At 41.1% G+C, this 26,301-nt stretch overlaps 1 protein-coding gene across 1 annotated transcript in view; it reads right to left on the reverse strand.

Moving 5' to 3' along the window:
- The window catches only part of TMEM132B (transmembrane protein 132B), a 709,727-nt gene that overhangs the window by 514,654 nt on the left and 168,772 nt on the right, over positions 1–26,301 (reverse strand). The window contains exon 2 of the mRNA XM_033956153.1: positions 22,066–22,954. Coding sequence (XP_033812044.1) covers positions 22,066–22,954 — 889 coding nt within the window. The remainder of the gene's footprint in view (positions 1–22,065; positions 22,955–26,301) is intronic.

Consider the following 26,301-nt stretch of genomic DNA (forward strand, 5'->3'; position numbering starts at 1 on the left):
TCCCCCTCCCTTGCTGCTCTGTCAAGCTTTGCATCCAGCCCCCCTCTCTCCCTGCCAGGTTCTATACCCTTTCCCCCTCCTTCCTGATGCCTTGCAGACCTCCACTGGGCCTGCCATGAGACCTGATGGTCCAGCAGTGGCTGGGACAGGAGGGATCCCTCTCACCTCCTGTCCCTGCCTGATTTTAATTATTTTTATCTCCCTCCCAGCAGCCAATCAGCTAGCAGATCTGCACAGGCAGGAGCAAAAGAAGGTTGCTCCTGCCGGAATTCACTGCTGGACCACTAGGGATACTTAAGATATGCGGGGGAGGCAGGAGGGAGATAAAAATAATTAGAATCAGGTTGGGACAGGAGGCAGGAGGGATCCCTCCTGTCCTGGCCACCGCTGGATCACCAGGGATACTTAAGGTACGCGGGGGAGGCAGGGAGGAGATAAAAATAATTAGAATCAGGTTGGAACAGGAGGTGGGAGGGATCCCTCCTGTCCTGGCCACCGCTGGATCACCAGGGATACTTAAGGTACGCAGGGGAGGCAGGAGGGTGATAAAAATGATTAGAATCAGGCTGGGACAGGAGGCAGGAGGGATCCCTTCTTTACCGGCCACCGCTGGACCACCAGGGCTCATAGCAGGCCCGGCAGAAGCCTGCAAACAGGTTTGGGAGGGGGCGGGTCAGTGCTTACCCATACACTGAGACCTCCCATTTTTAGGTGATATTTTTTTTTTCCCCAAAATCTCGATTTATATTAGAGTATATAAAAATATACGACATTAATATTTAAAACGAATGAAATAAAATCATGTAAAGGAAGTTAAATTAAAGAAACACATAAACAAGTATCTTAAAAACAAACAAATCAATGAAGACTACAAAAAAATTGATATTACAAAAGCAGGGCCAAAACACATACGTGTCGAGTCCAAGTAGATAAAATAAAGAAACTGAGCACCTACGGTCGCCTTCACTGTTTTTCTTGCCTTTCTACCTTGAGAAGGTAGCATCTCCTGTTTCCTCATGCTGAATTTTTGGGCGCCACTTAGCTTGTGACCTCAAGGGGGGGCTAGAATCATGTACCAAGCATGGAAGGAGTATACCTCCAGATTCTATGTATGGTCATTGGTGTAGCGAGGGTGAGAGGCGCCCGGGGCAGTGGCACCCCTCCCCCCTCTCATCTCCCCTACCACCACCCCCACCCCCCGCTCCCCCATTCGCACGCGTGCCTCCTTTCCCCATACCTCTAGCTGTTCACCGCCGCGAGCAACAAGAACTTCAACGTGCTCCTTGTGACCCCGTCGTCTCTCCCGCTGACGTCACTTCCTATGCGCGGCACCCGAAAGTGACATCAGCAGGAGAGGCCATGCAGTCACAAGGAGCACGTTAAAGTTGTCTCTCGTGGCGGTGAGCTAGAGGCACGGAGGAAGGGAAGGGGACATGCGCGTGGCAAGGGGAAGAGTGGGAAGAGGCGGGGTGGAGAGGAGGAGGGGTGCCGGCGCCCCCACCAACATGTTGCCCCCCCTCCTTGTTACACCACCGTGTATGGTGCCCAAAGTTAAATATGGAATCCCGTGCATGGTTTCCATTTCTGTGTGTAACTGCAGCATGAAACGTGTACAGTTTAGAAAACTGCAGACGCTATTGTGTGATTTCACCTTTGGCCCCCATGGTGGTCTCTGCAATCTGCAGCTAAAAGTGAATTTAGCTGAACTAGATAATGCTTTTTAGATAACTCCATAGACTACAAGTTTGCAGAATGTATCTGTGAAAATGATATAGAAGGGAAATAGGATGGAACATGTTGCAGTGTTTTTAATTAGAGCTCATTGGTTGCCATTAAGGGCAAGAACTGAGTTTAAAGTTTTAATATTTGTTTTTAAATTTTTATATGGAATGGTAGCCAGAATTTCATGGGTTATACACTCCAAGATGAAGTTTAAGGTCAGGGTCTGAAATGACACTTCTCCCTCCATATTCGCGACTTTGGCGCTCATGACTTCAGTTATTCACGGTTTTTGCTTTGATGGCTCCGCTCCCCCATATGACATCATCCTGGAGTGCCGAGAAAGTTCATCATGTTTTTTTTCAGCGTGGTCAGGTAAACAGCAGCGTCGGAGAAAAGCGTACAGAGAGACCATTTCAGCACTCGCTTCAGTGTGGTGCGGTCAATGGCAGCATCAGAGAAAAGGTGTATAGTACAATGCAAGAACTGCAATACCCAGCTTGTTTTTAGAAGCAACCGCAAATAACAATGATAAGTTTTATTTGCAATTTCATGGTATTTGCAGCGCTATACCAAAAATCCACGAATATGATAGGAAAAAGTTATTCACATTTTTGGGGGTATTCGCTGGCCATCTTTGAACATATTCCCCGTGAATATAGAGGGAGACATGTCGATTAAATGTCCCGATTTTATCCGAGACCCATTTACAATCACTCATATAAAGCATAAAATGTTATGGGCCAGGGTCATCTTTTGTGGAATGTGGAGGCAGCAAATTTCTCTCATGGGTATCATTGCGGATATCCTGAAAACCTGATGGTTGAAGTGCCTCCAGGTTTGGGAACCACTGGCATAGACACAGGGATGGTAACACTGAAAACCGACTATCTACCTTGACAGAGGAATTGCTTCTGGGGTTCTGCAACTGTATGTAATTGCCAGAAAGTCCATTTTTAACTGAATTAGAAATTGCAATAAAAATCCAAAAAATATATATATATATTTCTGGGAGCCTTTTGGGCATTTTCTACACAAGTACTTAATAAAAAATTTTCCCATTGAGCACAAGAAATAATGCATTATGAGGTCTGCCAAAATGCATGAATTTATGCAAATGGAAAAAGGAATGCTAAGCGTAACAGATTAATATATTGAACTATATTCTTGTTCCTCTCTCTCTCTCTCTCCCCACATTGCCAGGAAAGGTTTTAAATAATATAAATACAGATCAGTTTATGAGCTTAAAAAATTGATTCTCACAGGAAATAATGTATTCTTCCTGCTCTATAATATTTAGTTCATGCATTTATTGCTTTAATTTTAACGGTTTCCACTTGAAATGTGACTATAACTTAGTTTTAGCCTCATACAGGGTGGATTCGTTATACATATATACAGTGAATATATACTGTATATTAATTTCATCTGCTCTCAAAATTCCTAGCTCTCTGCTCTGACAGACTTGAGATAAATTTTTCTGTACCTCATCCTTTCTCTGGGGAAAAAACTTTTGGAAAATATATGACATACCTTTCAAGATAGTCTCCACAGCCATACTATGTTCGAGGCTCACATCATATATACCAATGGTCTCAAACTCATGGCCCAGGGGCCACATGCGGCCTGCCAGGTACTATTCTGAGGCCCTCGGTATGTTTATCATAATCAAAAAAGTAAAATAAAAGAGTTTCTTGATCATATGTCTCTTTAGCTATAAATGACAATGTTATTATTAAGACTTAGCCAAAAGGAAAGATTTATAAACTATAAAGAGTTTTTACCTCATGCAAAATTGTCATTTCTTTCATAAGACATTAACTATTTTTTTCTGAGGCCCTCCAAGTACCTATATATCCAAAATGTGGCCCTGCAAAGGGTTTGAGTTGGAGACCACTGGCTAAACTGTAACCATGACAGCCTATTTGCCTTTGGGAAGCAGAGCTGAGATTGTGATGTCATAATGCCTCATTCCACCAATAAGAGCCAGCCTCATCAGTGATGTCACAATGGCTTGATTGTCCTATTCTCCCCTCTGCCCTCCAACCCAGCCAGCAGATTAACTGTTCCCCTTAACTCAGTGGTCTCAAACTCACAGCCCATCAGGTACTATTTTGAGACCCTCGGTATGTTTTATCATAATCACATAAGTAAAATAAAACAGTTTCTTGATCATATGTCTCTTTAGCTATAAATTACAATATTATTATTAAGACTTAGCGAAAAGGAAAGATTTATAAACTATAAAGAGTTTTACCTCATGCAAAATTGTCATTTCTTTAATAAGACGACTACCAATTAGAGAGATAATTTACTTAGTAATCTGTGACACTAATTAATATATATTCTGATAATCACAGCTATTATTTAAATAGAATTATTTCCATTTACTTTAATTTTTAACTATAATTATTTATATAAATTATTTGTGAAGTGCTCAGACCAAAAAACCCATATAATAGTGATGTCACTACAATGAGGTTTTCAAGGGGACCATCATCGCCTTCACAGGTCCCCGGCCCTCCCTATCTTTAGATCTTTGTATTGCCTTTCTAGTTGATATATCCAACATATAGTGTTGTTCTATTTCGGGGAGCTATCAGCGATATTGCTTCTCATTGGTGACTTATTAACATAACAACAAAATAAACAAAACAATATAAAAATAATAGTGCTTATCTAAAATGTAGTGCTGCTCATTTTTTCATTTTTTTCATTGTCTGATTAGAATCCCATCCCTCCGACCCGGATTTCGTTTCTTCGTCAGGGAGGAACACTAAGAAAAAATCAGACAAACACTATATATCAAGTCTCCTTAACGTGTTAAATAAAAATCATAATAATGACCCTACCGTGTAATTCTAGGTCTAAACTCTATTAAGGCTTTATTAAAAGGCTAAAAGAACCCTTTATTCAGATTCTTATAGATTTTATATATTCAATTTTTACCTGGTGTAGGCTCACTTGTGGCATGAACAGTCTAAGCGGACGGGACGTCTGAACCCATCTACTGCCTAAACGTTATTTATATTGACAGAACGGAAATGAAAAAACCCCCGCAACCGGAAGTAGACACAACATCGAATAGATATTATCTAAAGGTCTAAATTGCCAGCCAATCAATATCTAGATTCAAACCATTAGGCTCCAAAGTATGCCAGTTGTATATCATGCGTTGTTCTTTTTGTATTAGGGATTTTGATATATCTCCGTCAGTTTTTCTTGTTTGAATCAATACTGTGTATTTTAAATCTTGAAGTGTATGTAAATACTCGGCCCAATGTGAAACCAGGGGAGCAGTGATCCGGTTTGTTCTAATATTACTTAAATGTTCTGTAATTCGTGTTTTGATTTTACGGATCGTTTGGCCGATGTATACTTTTTTACATGGGCATTGTATATAGTATACTACTCCCCTGGATTCACAATTGGTACCGCTGTTGAGAATAAATTTTTTCCCAGAGTTTGGAATATTCACGTGATTAACATCCAAAATATGATTGCATGTTCGACATTTTCCACAAGGTTTATGTGGAGATTTAATCTCCATAGTCTGATTAAATTGACTATGTTTAAGCATTTCGCCCAAATTAGAGGCACGTGAATATGCAAATTTTGGTAAGTCATTCAATGACGGATGGTACTGCAATATTGTCCAATGTTTTAATATAATGTGTTTTATTGCCGTACTATTGTGTGTATGAGGCATTACACATACTATATCTTGTTGTTTTTGTTTAGCCTGTTCTTTAAGCATTAACCAAGGACGATAGCAATTTTTAGCTCTCTTCCATGCTCTTTTGACGATTTTCCCAGGATACCCCCTTTGTATGAATTTGTTGTATATTTCATTAGCTTCTTTATCGAAATCAGCTTCCTCCGAGCAGATCCTTCGAAGGCGAAGGAACTGCCCGGTAGGAATACTGTTTCTCAAAGTTTTAGGGTGGAAACTCTGATACTGTAACAAAGTATTACGATCTGATTTTTTCTTGTAAAGAGTGGTGGAGAAGACTTGTTGATGTTTATTAATCTGTATGTCCAAAAATGAAATTTGATACTTATTATAAGTATAAGTAAATGCTATATTAGGGTCCTTATGATTTAATTCATCCATAAAAATTTTTAAAGTTGTTTCTCCACCACTCCAAACAAAGAATATATCATCTATAAAGCGTTTCCAACAGGAAACTAAATGAAAATGCGAAGATGTGTAAACATGTGATTCCTCATACTGAGTCATGTATAGACACGCTAGTGTGGGAGCAACCGTGGCTCCCATTGCTACTCCCTTGATTTGGAGATAGATCTCATTCTCAAATTTGAAGTAGTTATTATGAATGACCAGTTTAGCAAATTCTTTCAACAGATTCTTTCTGGAGGAAGAATAATTCATTTTAAACAATTGAGATTCCACCAGCTGAACTGCTTCTATTTGAGGAACGTTAGTGTATAACGCAACCACGTCTGCTGTGACTAATAAAGTTTCCTCCGAATGAATCTGCTCAGAAAATTGTTCTATAAATTGCAAAAAATGTGTTGAGTCTTTAATATATGACTCAGCATGGGGAACCAGATGTTTTAATTGGCTATCCAAATATTGGGAAACCGGCTCAAGAACTGAGCCTATACCCACAACTATTGGGCGCCCAGGTGGTGAGCTATCAGACTTGTGTATTTTAGGTATGAAATAGATTCTGGGTATCCTGGGAAAATCGTTTGTAAGAAATCTTATTTCCTTAGAGGTCAATGTTTGTTCAATGTTGGCTTTGTTTAGTAACCCATCAATGTTGTGTTTAATTTCGGTTGTGGGATCCTGATGTAATACTGAGTAATAAGACCCATCTGATAATTGACGTAAAGCTTCATTTCTGTAATCCGAGCTGTTGTTTAATTTGTTCCAATTTACATCCCAATTCTTTTTGTTGTATGTCAATCAAAGGTGCTAATGCATCAATGGTTAACAGCATGAGATCAATGGAACACCGGGTTAATGTTTCATTCCAGTTTTTTATGTAATCTGTATTATCCTGAAACCTTGGTTCTTTGTAAAGACGAAGCCCTCTAGGCACTCTCATGGAATGGCAATATTCAACTAGTGCCTCAGAGATATACTCAAATTAGAAGCCAACACTAATGTGTATAATTATTCCAATTTGACTCGATCACAACGACAAGTCATACAGAATTTGAAAAACGATACCTCTATATACATCTCTAGAGCAGACAAAGGAGGGGGAATTGTAATCCAGAATTACTCGGATTACAGAAATGAAGCTTTACGTCAATTATCAGATGGGTCTTATTACTCAGTATTACATCAGGATCCCACAACCGAAATTAAACACAACATTGATGGGTTACTAAACAAAGCCAACATTGAACAAACATTGACCTCTAAGGAAATAAGATTTCTTACAAACGATTTTCCCAGGATACCCAGAATCTATTTCATACCTAAAATACACAAGTCTGATAGCTCACCACCTGGGCGCCCAATAGTTGTGGGTATAGGCTCAGTTCTTGAGCCGGTTTCCCAATATTTGGATAGCCAATTAAAACATCTGGTTCCCCATGCTGAGTCATATATTAAAGACTCAACACATTTTTTGCAATTTATAGAACAATTTTCTGAGCAGATTCATTCGGAGGAAACTTTATTAGTCACAGCAGACGTGGTTGCGTTATACACTAACGTTCCTCAAATAGAAGCAGTTCAGCTGGTGGAATCTCAATTGTTTAAAATGAATTATTCTTCCTCCAGAAAGAATCTGTTGAAAGAATTTGCTAAACTGGTCATTCATAATAACTACTTCAAATTTGAGAATGAGATCTATCTCCAAATCAAGGGAGTAGCAATGGGAGCCACGGTTGCTCCCACACTAGCGTGTCTATACATGACTCAGTATGAGGAATCACATGTTTACACATCTTCGCATTTTCATTTAGTTTCCTGTTGGAAACGCTTTATAGATGATATATTCTTTGTTTGGAGTGGTGGAGAAACAACTTTAAAAATTTTTATGGATGAATTAAATCATAAGGACCCTAATATAGCATTTACTTATACTTATAATAAGTATCAAATTTCATTTTTGGACATACAGATTAATAAACATCAACAAGTCTTCTCCACCACTCTTTACAAGAAAAAATCAGATCGTAATACTTTGTTACAGTATCAGAGTTTCCACCCTAAAACTTTGAGAAACAGTATTCCTACCGGGCAGTTCCTTCGCCTTCGAAGGATCTGCTCGGAGGAAGCTGATTTCGATAAAGAAGCTAATGAAATATACAACAAATTCATACAAAGGGGGTATCCTGGGAAAATCGTCAAAAGAGCATGGAAGAGAGCTAAAAATTGCTATCGTCCTTGGTTAATGCTTAAAGAACAGGCTAAACAAAAACAACAAGATATAGTATGTGTAATGCCTCATACACACAATAGTACGGCAATAAAACACATTATATTAAAACATTGGACAATATTGCAGTACCATCCGTCATTGAATGACTTACCAAAATTTGCATATTCACGTGCCTCTAATTTGGGCGAAATGCTTAAACATAGTCAATTTAATCAGACTATGGAGATTAAATCTCCACATAAACCTTGTGGAAAATGTCGAACATGCAATCATATTTTGGATGTTAATCACGTGAATATTCCAAACTCTGGGAAAAAATTTATTCTCAACAGCGGTACCAATTGTGAATCCAAGGGAGTAGTATACTATATACAATGCCCATGTAAAAAAGTATACATCGGCCAAACGATCCGTAAAATCAAAACACGAATTACAGAACATTTAAGTAATATTAGAACAAACCGGATCACTGCTCCCCTGGTTTCACATTGGGCCGAGTATTTACATACACTTCAAGATTTAAAATACACAGTATTGATTCAAACAAGAAAAACTGACGGAGATATATCAAAATCCCTAATACAAAAAGAACAACGCATGATATACAACTGGCATACTTTGGAGCCTAATGGTTTGAATCTAGATATTGATTGGCTGGCAATTTAGACCTTTAGATAATATCTATTCGATGTTGTGTCTACTTCCGGTTGCGGGGGTTTTTTCATTTCCGTTCTGTCAATATAAATAACGTTTAGGCAGTAGATGGGTTCAGACGTCCCGTCCGCTTAGACTGTTCATGCCACAAGTGAGCCTACACCAGGTAAAAATTGAATATATAAAATCTATAAGAATCTGAATAAAGGGTTCTTTTAGCCTTTTAATAAAGCCTTAATAGAGTTTAGACCTAGAATTACACGGTAGGGTCATTATTATGATTTTTATTTAACACGTTAAGGAGACTTGATATATAGTGTTTGTCTGATTTTTTCTTAGTGTTCCTCCCTGACGAAGAAACGAAATCCGGGTCGGAGGGATGGGATTCTAATCAGACAATGAAAAAATGAAAAAATGAGCAGCACTACATTTTAGATAAGCACTATTATTTTTATATTGTTTTGTTTATTTTGTTGTTATGTTAATAAGTCACCAATGAGAAGCAATATCGCTGATAGCTCCCCGAAATAGAACAACACTATATGTTGGATATATCAACTAGAAAGGCAATACAAAGATCTAAAGATAGGGAGGGCCGGGGACCTGTGAAGGCGATGATGGTCCCCTTGAAAACCTCATTGTAGTGACATCACTATTATATGGGTTTTTTGGTCTGAGCACTTCACAAATAATTTATATAAATAATTATAGTTAAAAATTAAAGTAAATGGAAATAATTCTATTTAAATAATAGCTGTGATTATCAGAATATACATTTCTTTAATAAGACATTAACTATTTTTTTCTGAGGCCCTCCAAGTACCTATATATCCAAAATGTGGCCCTGCAAAGGGTTTGAGTTGGAGACCACTGATATATACTGTATATACCCACCCACCAATTACCCTCAACAGCCCCACCTGCTACTCAGCCAATTCCCACTTAAAGAGACTAAGGGCTCCTTTTACGAAGGTGTGCTAAGCGTTTTAGCGCCCGCACCGGATTAGCGCGTGCTATAGTGCACGCTAGCCGAAAATCTACCGCCTGCTCAAAAGGCGGCTAGTGCATGCGGCAATTTAGTGCATGCTATTCTGCACATTAAGGCCCTAGCACGGCTTTGTAAAAGGAGCCCTAAAGGTGACAAAATAGAACAGGTAATGCACTAACTTAAATATTTTACCACCTTAAACTTTTATCAATTTGCCCCATCGTGTGCTTTCCTATCCCAATCATCATTGGTCAGGGGCAGATATGGTGACCTAAAAAACTGCCCCTGGAAAAAACAAAGCTCCACCACAAACCTCAAAACCTAATATCAATCTCCACTTCCCCAATCACTCTCACAACAACAACAAAAAAATCTATCGCCCTCATAAATGCCAGATCAGTAAATAACAAAGGCATCATAACTCTTTACCCAACTTTTTTTTTTTTATTACCTTAAAAATTTTATATCATCGCTTATTCTATTCTTTCAAATTTTGAATGTAATTCTTGTTTTTAATTTGAATGTAATCCGCCTTGAACTGCAAGGTAATGGCAGAATAGAAATCACTAATGTAATGTAATGTAATGTAATATTAAACGACCTCCTCGCAGACAAAAATTGGGACATCTTTCTTATTACTGAAACCTGGCTGAAAGATAATGATGGAGTTTCACTAGGTATGATATGCCTCTCCCCCAAGGCTATCAAGCCTTAGCATGCTGTCGTACAAACAAAAATGGAGGAGGGGTAGCAGTTTTTATAAAATCAAACATCACCCCAAAGCTGATAGACGCTATCACACTCAATGACATTGAATGCCTCACCTTCTCCACTGGCCATACCAGAAACCACACCTTCGGCCTGATCTACAGAGCCCCAAGCTCCCCCATGAATGCCCTAGATGACCTCATAGCAGCCATCAGCAAGCTGGTTATCACCCACCAACGAATTACCATCCTTGGCAACTTCAACTTTCTGACATAACCGGAGCACCAGCTGACTTAATAACAACAATACAGTGTTCCCCTGCGAATTCACGGTTCGCGAATCACGGACTCGCTCATTCAAGGTCTGCTCCGACTGCCTCTTCCTGTAGTAATGTCGGGCTATACCAATCAAGAGCTGCGAGTCATTTTCTTCACCCGCCGGCGCTCCAGCTGCCCTCTCCTGACTCTTCAGCTACCCTCTCCTGCCTCCCCTGCTTTTTGACAGGCGAAAAACCATATTCACGGTTTTTTGAAATTTGCAGGGGTTCCTGGAACGGAACCCCCATGAATTTCTGGGGAGACCTAAGGTTCCAACAGATCATTACCTCGACCACCCATACTGCAGGCCATACTATTGACTTAGTCTTCACAAAAAAAGACTAAGAACATAAGACTAGCTTTACTGGGTTAGACCAATGGTCCATCAAGCCCAGTAGCCTGTTCTCACGGTGGCAAAAACCCAAAGAGTAGCAACATTCCAGCATCTCAAAGAATAGTAAGATTCCGGAACCCCAATGAGAGCAACATTCCAGAGCTGAGATTGTGATGTCATAATGCCTCATTCCACAGTGCCTCAGAACCAACCTCATCAGTGATGTTACAATGGCTTGATTGTCTTATACTTGGCTCATATAAGAACATAAGAATAGCCATACTAGGTCAGACCAACAGTCCATCAAGCCCAATAACCCATTCTCACGGTGGCCAATTCAGGTCACTAGTACCTGGCCAAAACCGAAGGAGTAGCAATATTCTATGCTACAATCCAGGGCAAGCAGTGGCTTCCCCCATGTCTTTCTCAATAATAGACTAACCCATCAACCCCCATATCCAGCACTATGACTCCAACCCAGTACCCTGGCCGACCACTAACTTATCACATTCCATCTCACAATTATTCTCTACCCTACGAAGTCACCACATGTGGCATAATATATAGCCTCCACTGTGCAATATCCTACCATACTATCTACTATATACTATGCCCAACCACACCATGTTTTTGTCATACAATTTTTTGCCACATTTTGTCATACTGTCACCTTTTCTCACTCACTCTACATTTTGTCATACTGTCACCTTTTCTCACTCACTCTACAATGTAAAATATCTTTCATACTATATTTGCCACACTGTCTACCATGCTACAAATTCTCATGCTATTCCCACTACACAATATTTGCTATCCCATGTCTACTGAGTTAGGTTCTACCATGTTACATATCATGCTGTTATGTCATACTAGCTTAGCCACACTTATATATCTGCCATACTATGTTTGCCATGCTATGTTTATGTTTATTAAAATCTTTATATACCGCCTAAATAGCTAAAAAGGATCAAAGTGGTTTACAACACAACTCAATCGAATTTGTGAAAAGAACTCCATTAAAAATAAGAAAGAAAAAGGAAAAGAAAAATAACATTTGTAATAAAATTAAATTAATACAAATGAATACAATGCTATGTTGCATATATAATATTATGGTTGCCATGCTATATTTGCCATACTATGCTTGTGTATATATAATACTATGTCTACTATGTTATATTTGCTTTGCTATGTTGCATACATAATACTATGGTTACCATGCTATATTTGCCATACTATGCTTGTGTATATATAATACTATGTCTACTATGTTATGTTTGCTATGCTATGTTGTATATATAATATTGTGTTTTATCATACAATGTGCGTCATACTATGTCTCACTACACCATGTTTATCATGTTATGTTTTGCCATGTTTGTTGGCCATGTTTTCGCCATCTCTGCCATACCATGTCCTGCCATGCCATGTTTGTCATCACCTTGTATAAATAAATACACTTGAATATGTATGTAAACTTGTAACCTGTTCATGCTCTCCAAATAAATAAATATCATGTATAAAACTTGACATCGGGAAAGGGAAACATGCCAAAACCTTAACCACCACCTTAAACTTTAAAAAGGGTAAATACGATCGCATGAGGGCCATGGTAGAAAAACGACTAGAGAAGATGGTGGACAAACTTGAAACGGTAGATCAGGCATGGTCCCTACTGAAAAATACTATCACAGAAGCACAAGATCTCTACATTCCGAGGATTTCCAAAGATCGGAGAACAAAGAGCAAAAGAGAACCGGCATGGCTTACCATACAGGTGAAGGAAGCCATAAAAGAAAAGAAGGACTCTTTCAAAAAATGGAAATGCATAAAGACAACCGAAGCCTGGAACAAACATAAAGATGATCAGAAGAAATGTCACAAGGCGGTGAGGGATGCCAAACAGGATTATGAGGAAAAAATAGCCCAGGAGGCCAAAAACTTCAAGCCCTTCTTTAGATACGTGAAAGGGAAAAAACCTGCAAAAGAGGCAGTGGGACCCCTGGACGACCAGGGAAGAAAAGGGTACATCAAGGAAGATAAACAAATCGCAGACAAACTAAATTCCTTCTTTGCGTCTGTCTTTACGAAGGAAGACACCTCAACAATACCTGAAGCAGAGAAAGTGTTTCCAGGAGAAATAGAGAACAGCCTCACCACAGTTGAAGTGGACTTAGACCAGATATACTATCAGATCGACAAACTTAAAAGTGACAAATCCCCTGGACCGGATGGAATTCACCCGAGAGTCTTAAAGGAATTGAAGGTTGAAATCGGAGAGTTATTGCACAAACTTGCAAACCTGACAATCAGAACTGGACAGATACCGGACGACTGGAGGATAGCGAACGTCACGCCAATTTTTCAAAAAAGGATCGAGAGGGGAACCGGGCAACTATAGGCCTGTGAGTCTTACGTCGGTCCCCGGCAAGATGGTTGAAGCACTGATCAAGGATAGCATAGTCCGGCACTTGGACGCACACGACTTGATGAAACCCAGTCAACATGGATTCAGGAAAGGGAAATCATGTTTGACGAATTTACTCCAATTTTTTGAGACCGTAAACGAGCAAATTGATAGTGGGAAGCCTGTGGACATAATATACTTGGACTTCCAGAAAGCGTTCGACAAAGTTCCACACAAAAGACTTCTCAGGAAACTACAAAGCCATGGCATAGAGGGAGATATACAAAGATGGATAGGCAAATGGCTGGAAAACCGAAAGCAGAGAGTGGGCATAAATGGGAAGTTCTCCGACTGGGAGAAAGTGACTAGTGGTGTACCCCATGGCTCGGTACTTGGGCCGATCCTTTTTAATATTTATATCAATGACCTGGAGGAAGGAACATCCAGTGAGATCATCAAGTTTGCAGACGATACAAAACTATGCCGGGAAATCAGATCGCAGGAGGATAGAGAGAAACTCCAGAGCGACTTGTGTCGGTTAGAAACATGGGCGGAGAAATGGCAGATGAAGTTCAATGTGGAGAAATGCAAGGTAATGCATTTAGGCAATAAAAAATAAGGAATACGAGTATACAATGTCAGGTGCAACTCTGGGGAAGAGTGAACAAGAAAGGGACCTGGGTGTACTGATAGATAGGACCCTGAAGCCGTCGGCACAATGCGCGGCAGCGGCAAAGAAGGCAAATAGAATGTTGGGCATGATAAAGAAAGGAATCTCGAGTAGATCGGAGAAAGTTATAATGCCGCTTTATAGGGCAATGGTCAGACCACACTTGGAATACTGCGTCCAACATTGGTCTCCCTACCTAAAGAAGGATATAAAACTGCTGGAGAGGGTGCAGAGACGAGCAACAAAACTGGTGAAGGGTATGGAGAGACTGGAATATGAGGATAGACTTATAACACTAGGATTGTTCTCCCTTGAGAAAAGGAGAATGCGTGGGGATATGATCGAGACCTTCAAAATACTGAAAGGAATCGACAAAATAGAGCAGAGAAGATTATTTACACTGTCCAATTTGACACGGACTAGAGGACATGTAATGAAGCTAAGGGGGGACAGGTTCAGGACTAATGTCAGGAAGTTCTGCTTCACTCAGAGAGTGGTTGACACCTGGAATGCCCTCCCAGAGGAGATTATTGCGGAATCAACCGTCCTAGGCTTCAAGAGCAAACTAGATGCATATCTCCTTAAGAGAGGCATATAAAGATATGGTGGACTATAAATTACGCCAGGTGTACACCTGGCGGGGCCTCCGCGTGTGCGGATCGCCGGACTTGATGGACCGAAGGTCTGATCCGGAGATGGCAGTTCTTATGTTCTTATGTTCTTATATGTATGCATGTATATTTGAGGGCCGACTGAAAAGTAATGAGACTGACTCTGGGGAGATTTTTTTGTCCAACGCTTTGCCAGTCCTTGTGAAGCTCGTACATCAAAGTTTCTGAACCTGCAGTTGGACTGCCTTAGTCTTTGTTGTTGGGTCACAGCGAGAGGAAGAACTTCGTATGTTTCGTCATGGCAGATGAGGATGACGTTTTTGTGAGAGTATGCCAGCACGGTTAATAGTTTCACCAGTGTATGCTTGCAATAACATTTCAAGAGTTTCATTACCGCTCTTTCCAAGTTTCATACAAAATTCAATCATACACTTCTGGTGTACTCTCAAAGACACGTCTTTCTCATCTGCCATGACGAAACATACGAAGTTCTTCCTTGCACTGCTCCTTGTGACCCTGGCCAAATCACTTAATCCTCCACTGTCTCAGGTACATTAGACAGACTGTGAGCCCATCAGGAAGGATAGGGAAAAATGCTTGAGAACCTGATTATAAACTGCTTAATACAGTGTTCTTCAACTACCGGTCCATGGACCAGTGCCGGTCCACAGAAATTTCTTGCCGGTCCACAGGGCCAGCACGTGCATCAGACCCAAAACAGTGTTCTTCAACCGCCAGTCCACGGTGCGATCGATGCAGCGTTATCTTCGAGCCAGCTCCCTCTTCCTCACTGATTCAGTGCACAAAGCCACGGGCAGTGGCTCCTACGGGCATCCTGCGCCTGAACCGGAAGCCTTCTCTCTGACGTTGCAACATCAGAGGGAAGGCTTCCAGATGAGGCACGGGACGTACAAGGTGCAATTAGTACTATTATGGGGGCGGGGTCTGGGGTGGAGATTGGGTAGAGATGGGCAGGGTCTGGCCATTAGCCCAGTGTTCTTCAATCGCCGGTCCACGGACCGATGCCGGTCCACAGAATAATTATTTTATTTCTGCCGGTCCATAGGTGTAAAAAGGTTGAAAAACACTGGCTTAATACATCTTGTCCAAGTGGTATATAAAAAAACCCTTTCCTTTCCCTATCCAAGAAATAGCAGTGGGTGCTGAGAATGGATGGCCCATTGTGATACTGCAGTGTCCCACAGTCCCGTAGTGTTACTGAATAGAGAACAGGAAACCATCCATGTCATTCCTTAGTGTCTTCTTCACCGAGAGGATGGTGGATCGATTGAATGGTCTTCCGATACAGGTGATTGAGGCCAGCAGTGTGCCTGATCTTAAAGCTAAATGGGATCGAAAGGTGGAATCTCTTCGCAAAGGGAGGTAGGGGAGGGTCATTGGTGTGGGCAGACTTGATGGGCCTTGGCTCTTATCTGCCGTCACTTTCTATGTTTCTATGTTTCTATCGCAACCTCAGTTCTTCTACAGCAGCATTCTTCATTGTAAGGCTTGAGGGTCAGTGGCTGGGCCCATTCATATTCTTTTTTTTTTTTAATTATCTTTATTAGCAATTGCAAAGGGAACATACAACCAGGATCAGGACAATTGATTATTGTGGTTTGAGGCCGAGTGCTTGGGGCTTGTGTGTGTTTGATTGGGGGGTTTTGTACTTCAAAAATTTCAATTGTGTTGGGCATCCAGCCATTGGGTTCCTGTTTTGTGACTCATTTGCTGTCATTCATATTCTGATTCTTTCCTCTCTCCTTAAAGAATGACATGGAGATACATAGTAACATAGTAGATGACGGCAGATAAAAGACTCGAATGGTCCATTCAGTCTACCCAACCCGATTCAATTTAAATTTTTATTTTTATTTTTTAATTTTCTTCTTAGCTATTTCTGGACAAGAATCCAAAGCTCTACCCAGTACTGTGCTTGGGCTCCAACTGCTGAAGTCTCCGTCAAAGCTCACTCCAGCGCATCCACACCCTCCCAGCCACTGAAGCCTTCCGCAGCCCATCCTCAACCAAACGGCCATATACAGACACAGACCATGCAAGTCTGCCCAGTTCTTCAATATTTACTATTATTTTCTGATTCTAGATCCTCTGTGTTCATCCCACGCTTCTTTGAACTCCGTCAATGTTTTCCTCTCCACCACTTCTCTCGGGAGCACATTCCAGGCATCCACCACCCTCTCCGTAAAGTAGAATTTCCTAACATTGCCCCTGAATCTACCACCCCTCAACCTCAAATTATGTCCTCTGGTTTTTACCATTTTCCTTTCTCTGGAAAAGATTTTGTTTCTTGTGGTTATCCGCAGGGCCAGGAACGGTTGACCACAGTACCACCATCAGTCCACAACATTTGGTTTATTCAGCTGATCCTCTGGAAAGCCTACCACTGAAGGAGGATTCCTTTCCCACGAGCGTGCCTTGAGATCACCTTTGCAGATATAAAATGTTCAAATGGTACCTACAGTTCTTCTATAATATTAAATCTGTATATAAAAACTCCACTGTTTTAATTGAGAGCACTATCCCAACGGAAGAGAAAGCCTCAGGTTTTGTTTTAGGCAGAGCATAAATGCTTAAACCTGCTCCACCCACATCATCGGCAAAAAAACTTCCGAGGAGTTCTTCTACATGGAATTGGATACCAGCAATAAGACATATCAGGTAATTTTTAAGGTGATATGGCACATACACGAACTTCTGTGATAAAGCAGTTGACATTAAAGGAACAGGACAGGTGCTGACAGGAAGCAATGGTGTCTGTCAATGTCAAATTGCATTTCTAACCGAACAATTCCTGCCACGTTCATTTTGTCATAACTCTATAAGGGAAACAAAACTCCTATGTTTTTCTATGATTTTCTAAACCTGGGCTGGAGATTTTCAGGATATCCGCAATGAATGTGAATCAGAAAAATCTGCATAGATTGACAACCTAGGGCTCCTTTTACTAAAGTGCGCTAGCATTTTTAGAGCAGGCACAAGTTTAGCCAAAAAATTACCGCCTGCTTAAAAGGAGGCGGTAGGGGTTAGCGCATGCGGTATTTCAGCATACGCTAAAACCGCTAGCGCACCTTTGTAAAAGGAGCCCCTAGCGTATGTGAATTCATCTCTTGTATGTTTATCGTGGATACCCTGAAAACCTAACTGGCAGTGAGGTCCTCTAAGCTGAGCAGGTGTCCTCCACCTGTAATCTTGCTTGGGTTGGGGGGGTGCTGTTTCACTTATACATTTTCAGTAATGAAAGCCAGGCAAGCTCTGCAGGACTCTTTTTTTTTTTTTTTTTTTTTTTTTTATCCCGCAAATCCAACAATGCTAAGCGGGTTCCAAAATTACATACATAGTCAAATAAAATTCAATAAAATACAAAACATACATAAAAATACCAGCACCAAACAACACCTCTCTGGCAAATGCTAGAAAAAGAGAGAAGAAGAAAAAAAATAAAAATAAAAAACCCCACACACAAAATCACATAAATTTAAAACAAACTGCATAACGAGAAAAGCAGGGAATCTGTATGGCTCTAGTGATTGAAAGCACAACCACCCATTGACAGCATTACAGTTGTAGGGCTTCTGTACAGCTTAGAGCAGGGGTGTCAAAGTCCCTCCTCGAGGGCCAGAATCCAGTCGGGTTTTCTGGATTTCCCCAATGAATATGCATTGAAAGCAGTGCATGCAAATAGATCTCATGCAGATTCATTGGGGAAATCCTGAAAACCCGACTGGATTCTGGCCCTCGAGGACCGACTTTGACACCTGTGGCTTAGTCCTGCCATATATACTGAAGGAGATCCCCTCTGTCCTACAGTCTGCACAGGTCAAATACTGTCCTCTGTAGAGAATGACAAAGGGACAAGTTTTTCCCCATCTCCACGGGAACTCATTTTCCCACCACATCCCCGCGAGTTCTTTTCTTGCCCCTGCCCCATTCCTGCAAGCTCTGTCCTCATCTGTACAAGCCTCAAAAACTTTAAAATCCTAAGTAGCAACATTCTAGAGCTCAGATTGTGATGTCATAATGCCTCATTCCACCAATGCCTAAGCTCTGTCCTTATCCGCACAAGCCTCAAACCCTTTAAAATCATAAGTAGCAACATTCTAGAGCTCAGATTGTGATGTCATTTTGCCTCATTCCACCAATGCCTAAGCTCTGTCCTCATCCGCACAAGCCTCAAACCCTTTAAAATCATAAGTAGCAACATTCTAGAGCTCAGATTGTGATGTCATTTTGCCTCATTCCACCAATGCCTAAGCTCTGTCCTCATCTGCACAAGCCTCAAACATTTTGGCTTGTGCAGTTAAGGCAGAGCTTACAGGAATGGGGCAAAGACAGGGACAGCGATAAAATTCATGGAGACGGGACGGGGAAATTGAGTTCCTGCAGGGAAGGGGACAAATTTGTCCCCGTGTCATTCTCTAAGTAAAAGTACTCAGATGAATCTCCCGTGTTTGAGACAGGTGGGTAAATTTCAGAACAGATTTGCAAAAGAATCTAGGGGTCCCTTTACTAAGGCGCGCAAGCCGTTTTAGCGCGTGCTAAACTCTAACGCGTCCATTATATCCTATGGATGCGTTAGCGTTTATTGCGTGCTAAAACGGCTAGCGCACCTTAGTAAAAGGACCCCCTAGCTACTTAGAAATGGACAATAATTTCATATTTTTATCAAGTTTGTTTCAGAAACCTGCCAACAGCAGATTAAAGATCATTTTCACATCTCTTTTAGGTAAATAAATGTTTTGGACTATGGCTTGCCTAATATTCTAACAGATTACAATTAACAAACAATTCACAGGGATGATACATTTTGATGTGCTTTTGAAGAATCTGTCAACCTATAGACATGGAAGGAGTTGTAGATATCAGTTTGCTACCTTAAATAACCTGACACTGAGCAACTGCGTTGCCACGCTGGAATCAAGTGTTGAACAACTGATGACATCACAAGTGGAGGGGAATTTTCAGTGGAACGTCTAAGTCTGAGGTTGGACATTTTGGGAAAGACGTCCACAAACCCAGTAGAAAAAATGTCCGTTTTCAAAGCTGCCAGACGTGTATCTTTTTTTTTTTTTTTTTTTTAAATGGCCCTTAGTACGTCTATCTTTTTTTACCATTTTCAAAATTCAGATTTTCGGACGTCCAAGCAGCTGGCATATGGTACCCAACTACCTTGTCTGAAAGGCCTCCGATCAGCTGATCGTGGCAGGGGAATCCCGATCAGCTGACTCAGCAGAACCCCACAAAACTGTCTCAGCTGATCGGGAGTCCACTGCCGCTATCAGCTGATGGAAAGACTTTTGGCTAGGATAGGACAATTTGAAAGTACTGTTTTATTACCCCATCTTTTGGTGGTGGCAGGGTGTTGGTGACCAATGGGGGAATGAGGGGGGTCATGCCTTAATCCCTCCAGTGGTCATCTGGTCAGTTTGAGCACCTTTTTAGCATTTAGACACTTTTAAAACAGGTTTAGACCTAAACATCTAAAAAGAGCCCTGGACATTTTTTTAAAGGTTTGATTATCCCTTCCGAGCATCCAAGTCCTAAACCCACCCAAAATACGCCTTAAGTTTTAAACACACTGGAGACAAAACGGCCAACAGACGTCCAGAAAGTCCATTTTGAGAATGTCCACTTGAATGTTTTGACTAGTAAGACATCCAAGTGCTGGTTTATGCTGTCTTTTGAACGTCTATCTTTTTTTGAAAATGAGCCCGTTTGTGCCTATAACGGCTTGTAGAAAGTCTTTGGATGACAATCCAAAACATCGTTTCATAAGCATACATGGAGAACAAGTTTCTTGTGGGTTTACAGTTTGCAGTGAGCATTAACAGCAACTAGTCATAAAATCTCATGGCAATGTGAAAAGCCATTAGCCCAAACTGGATATTAGGTGAAAAAGAATGCTCAGTACTGACTGTCAGGAAAAAAAAAAAACACTTACATTTACTATTTATTTAGATTCAGAAAAGGATTTCTAGTGCCAGCCCCTTTATGAAGAGGGCTGCTAAGAATACATACAACTTTTAAATGGTTACATTACATATTTAAAGTTGGATGGCACCAGTGCCATCAAATGTTGCCCTCATACGTAGTTTTCCTGGTTCGTAGTTTCAAAAATGCAAAACTATATAATCTAACCAGCCTCTTCTCCCCACAAGTAAAAGTACACTTCTCCCTCCATATTCATGGTGGTTAAGGGCAGAGTCTGTCCGCGAATATGGAAAAACCGCAAATAACTTTTCTAGGTACATGCCCAGACTCAGAACTCAGTTATGTCCTCTTACTTTTCTGGAATGTGGCGGCCAGTGAAGGGGGTGCACTGTTTACAAACAAGGTGGAGTGCCTGGGGTGCATGGTAATACAAGCCTGTGAAACCCGATGCGCATGCCCGAGCCCAGATCCCGGGTTGCAGAAGGCTCCTGAACGCGGTCTATGCACGGCAAGGACGATCCCCCACATGGCACTGACAAGCAGCTCTCCCCGCTCTGGTGAATTTCATAGCCGCCTCAGGCGCTCTGCTCCTCCCTGTCCTGCACGTTTCCTCTCTGATCCTCCAGGTGTGGATACACTCCACACTTTTCCACTCTCAGATCTTAACCCGGGCGACTGTTTTTTTGCCTTTTTTATCTGCTTGCTGAAGGATGACATCATTTGGGTGAGGAGCCAGCAAGCCCAAAAACCGCGAATATCCAAAACCGCGAACACTGAAACCGCGAATACGGAGGGAGAAGTGTATGTATATTGATGATCCCTGTGCATACTTTGATGGGGGAAAAGGATGGGCAATTTTTAGACAGGCCATATATGCAAGGATATTGGTTTTGAAAACTGCCTGCTAGGAAGACTTTGTTCTTTAGGACAAAAATCCTACTTTCAAAAACAAACAAAAAAAACTTTTTAGCATAGCATCAAAAGAAAACTAGAGGAACCCTTTTAAAAAAAGTCCTCATTGTCAAGATTATACCCACCAATTTTAAAGGTAATTCATGTCCAGTCTTTGCTCCTAGGTCCAGATTAGTGGAGAATCTAGATATGAAAAACTCTCTCATATATGTTCATTATTTTATTTATTTATTTAGATTTATTAACCACCTTTTTTCATGAAGAGGTTCACCCAAAGCAGTTTACAATACATTGAACAGAAATCAGGTACTCTTACATATTTGGATAATCTACTGTAAAACCAAGTTTAGGTGAATGTTCATGACAAGGTTCAGAATCCTGCATTAAACCCACAAGACATTAAACTACTTTAAGTTATTTAAAGGGCTTACCTTAACGTAAAATGGTTTGCCGCTGAGTCACTAGTGATGGACACATGAAAAGTTACAATGTCACCTTCTTTCACAGGACTTAGAGGCAAGTGGATCACAATATTGTTATCTAGCGCTAGTGCTGACATCTTTAGTTTATCCTGTGTAGGGTATATGATGACACTTCCAACCCTTTCCATAGGAGGTGAAGGCTTCTGAGCATTATCTTGGCTAGATTTGCTCCTCCATTTTGCATCCTCCGTTAAACATTCTCCTCGTTCATCCATTGTGTAGATAAGGTAATAAAGCTCCACAAGAACACCTTGGGGTGGGGCTGTTGGTTGCTGATGCTCCAATGGAGGAGGGGAAGGAGAACTGAACCAACTAGGTAGCAACTCCAGTTCTGCAACACACAATCCTAGACTACCTTTCAGCCGACAGCTAGAAACAAGTTGTTTGGTTTCCGACAAAGCAATCATCTTTACACAAGGCAATATATCAGTAAAGTGGTAATTATCCCAATCATTTCCTGCAATGTAAAACAAAGTTTGCACTTTTGGTCTGTTGGAATATATTGAACTTTCAATTATATGAGATTTTAACTTCCAGTTAAAAGTGAATTTGTTGGTAGAGCTAAAAACACATGACGTCAACATCAACTCTTGAGGGACAATCTGTTCTACAAAGTAAGGTCCATAACTAGCATTAATTATGGGTGGCATGTTGGCTTTGTAAATAAAGAACGATTCGACTTTGGATTGCAAACTGGAATTCTTCATGAGACCTTGGTCGGCTTCTTTAAGGAAGAAAGAGACCTCGGAATTGTAGATATGATAACTCATTGGCAGGTAGACAGGTAGTGAGGAAAACCTCTGTAAGCTGTCCATAATTCCTCCTCGATTCTCTGTCTCTACAAGTAACACAAAATGTAAAAACAAAAGAGTGCAAAAGAAAGAAATTAGTTTTTATATAATTGACAATAACTTAATTTAATAATTGAATTTAATACAGTGTCTTATATTCCACAACTTTCATCCAAAATAACTATACAGTGCAAACAACACTATGCAATCATAAAACATATTAATCACAACACAACAGCATAGAGTAGATACCCACTCCCAAAGAAACAAGTCTACAAGTGCTTCTGGAAAACTGCATAGTTCCTAACTGCCCTACGATATGCAGGAAGTTCATTCCAAAGCCCAGGCACAACATTATAAAAACAAACAGCCTGTATACACTGTAGATGGAACAACTTTAACAGAAGACAAAGGCAAATTACAGTATTAGATTCACTTGATCTCAAATTATGCCTAGGCAGATCAAGTTGCAGAAATTCGCTCAAATATTGAGACTCCATAAATCTTGAAGCACTCAACAGTGGCGTAGTAGGGGGGGCAGTCACCCCGGGCACCAAGTTGGTGGGGGTGCTGACGGCTCCTGCCTCTTCCCATTCCTCCCTCCATGTGTGAGCTAGTTGAAGTTGTTGTTCGCGCAGGTCAACAACATGCTCTTCGCAGCTCCATCGTCTCTCCCGCTGATGTCACTTCTGGGTGCTGTGCATAGAAATTGATATCAGAAGGAGTGCCGATGGGGTCACGAGGAGTGTGTTGACTGCTGTGAGCAACAACTTCAACTAGAGATACGTGGGAAGGGAAAGGGGTGCACGCAACAGGCAGGTTTGGGGAAGGAGCGGGGGAGCATGCGGTAGGCGGAATCAGGTATGGATCGGGAGGCAGAGACAAGGGTGGAGAGGGGCACCTCTCACCCTTGCTATGCCACTGGCACCCAAAACATCAAACAAAACAATATAAATGAAATCTGAATAATTGGCACCCAATGTGCAGCATAAAGCAAAGACATAGTGTGATCCCACAGGTTCCAAAAGGTAATCATATGCATTGCTACATTCTGCCATGTGCCTCTTACTTAATGCAGATTTAGGAAGACCCACATAAAGGGCATTTCAATAATCCAATCGAGTCACAACTGTCGCTTGAATCAGCATCTGAAAATCCCGAGGGCACAGGAATGAATGCATCTGCCTTGCCTTTTTCAACAAAGCTGCATGCCGCCACAAAATAATTGGAAATACAGTTTTGTCAACTTTTTAATGTTTATACTGCAACACAACAGCATGAACACTATATAACAGACAATATTAGTATAATAAGCCAGAGTCCCTTAGGAACAAAAAGCAATCACTACCATATTAGTGCTTATGTAAATAACGCAACATGGAGAATAATAACATTTTATATTATAGGTAACTACAATTATCACTGGGAACGGTACAGCAATTATAGTTGTTGCAAAGTAAATACAGCTATTACCTTGAATCCTAAACTATGTATATTGTCCTATACCAGGGGTAAGCAATTCCGGTCCTCGAGAGCCGGAGCCAGGTCAGGTTTTCAGGATATCCACAATAAATATGCATGAGATAGATTTGCATCTCAAGGAGGCAGTGCATGCAAATCCATCTCATACATATTCATGGTGGATATCCTGAAAACCTGACCTGGCTCCGGCTCTCGAAGACCGGAATTGCCTACCCTGGTCCTATACCATGTCACAAAACACTTCAGAAAATTTGACAAAGGGTACAAACACTGAAACAATGCAATTGTGATGGTATAAATGTGTTTGATTCTTTTTGTATACATAGAATACACTCATTCTAAAGCAAAATTTAAAAATATGTAGTCAGAATGACTACAGGCACGAGAGCCTTAGCAAACGTGTACTTTTCTGTAAATGCTCTAATTTTCTCTTTTTTTTAAGATAAATATTTTCAGGGCTAGAAAATACACATATATTAAGGTATTTCAATTTCTGTAAATTGTGCACACCATAAATCTTCTATATACTGTATACAGAATGTTTGAAGGACAGGTGTTGTTGACAATCTTGTGCTGGCAACCTTAAGATAATCTCCTATCGCGCACTGAAAATTTGCTGTGGATTGAATGAAAACCTACAGTATGCAAAGGATGTCAGGGACTGACAACTGTCAGAAGACAATCATGGAATTTCTGGTGCAATGTGTCTAGTTATCCTCCCTCACACGAGTTGTGTTGCACAATGATGAAATTTACATTCTTCAGTTCTGCCTCCTTCACTAGTGACTGTAGTGCCCCCTTCAGTTTTTCCTTCTGAAAGCGAGTTGAGAAGGTGTCTTTCTGATCTGCTCTGATCTTATTTATAATTATTTTGGGGTTTGCAGAAGCTTACAAGTCAGATTGTGGAATTCTTGAATAGGCCTGCTGCTACAGCTTAGCACTATCTCCAAGTGCTAGAATCCATGACAGCAACCATAGAGGTGGTTCACTTGGCAAAGGCCCATATGCATCCTGTTATCCTGATGGTTTCCACAGTCGGATTTACTCCAGAAGCCACAGTCCTGGAAGGTTGAAGCAAAGCGAAGCTTGCACTGGTGGCTCTCTCTTGAGTCACTGGCATAGGGCATGCCATTTCACATTTCCTCTTGGGTGATATTGACAACAGAACGAGACTTGGGGGTAATCGTCAGTGAGGACATGAAGTCTGCCAATCAAGTGGAGCAGGCTTCGTCCAAGGCAAGACAAATCATGGGCTGCATACGAAGGGGTTTCGTCAGTCGTAAGGCGGAAGTCATTATGCCATTGTATAGATCCATGGTGAGGCCCCACCTGGAATACTGTGTGCAATTCTGGAGGCCGCATTATCGCAAGGATGTGCTGAGACTGGAGTCGGTGCAAAGAATGGCCACCCGGATGGTCTCAGGACTCAAGGATCTACCATACGAAAAAACGGCTTGACAAATTACAGCTATACTCGCTCGAGGAGCGCAGAGAGAGGGGGGACATGATCGAGACGTTCAAGTATCTTACGGGCCGCATCGAGGCGGAGGAAGATATCTTCTTTTTCAAGGGTCCCACGACAACAAGAGGGCATCCGTTGAAAATCAGGGGCGGGAAACTATGAGGTGACACCAGGAAATTCTTTTTCACTGAAAGAGTGGTTGATCGCTGGAATAGTCTTCCACTACAGGTGATTGAGGCCAGCAGCGTGCCTGATTTTAAGGCCAAATGGGATCGGCACATGGGATCTATTCACAGGGCAAAGGTAGGGGAGGGACATTAAGGTGGGCAGACTAGATGGGCCGTGGGCCCTTATCTGCCGTCTATTTCTATGTTTCTATGTTTCTATGTCTCTATGGCTGGGGGGTCATTTCCTGGGTCACAGAAGAAGTGGTCCATAATTCTGCCGGAG

The sequence above is a fragment of the Geotrypetes seraphini genome, chromosome 8 (genome assembly GCF_902459505.1).
Source record: "Geotrypetes seraphini chromosome 8, aGeoSer1.1, whole genome shotgun sequence".
In the NCBI taxonomy this organism is placed as follows: domain Eukaryota; kingdom Metazoa; phylum Chordata; class Amphibia; order Gymnophiona; family Dermophiidae; genus Geotrypetes; species Geotrypetes seraphini.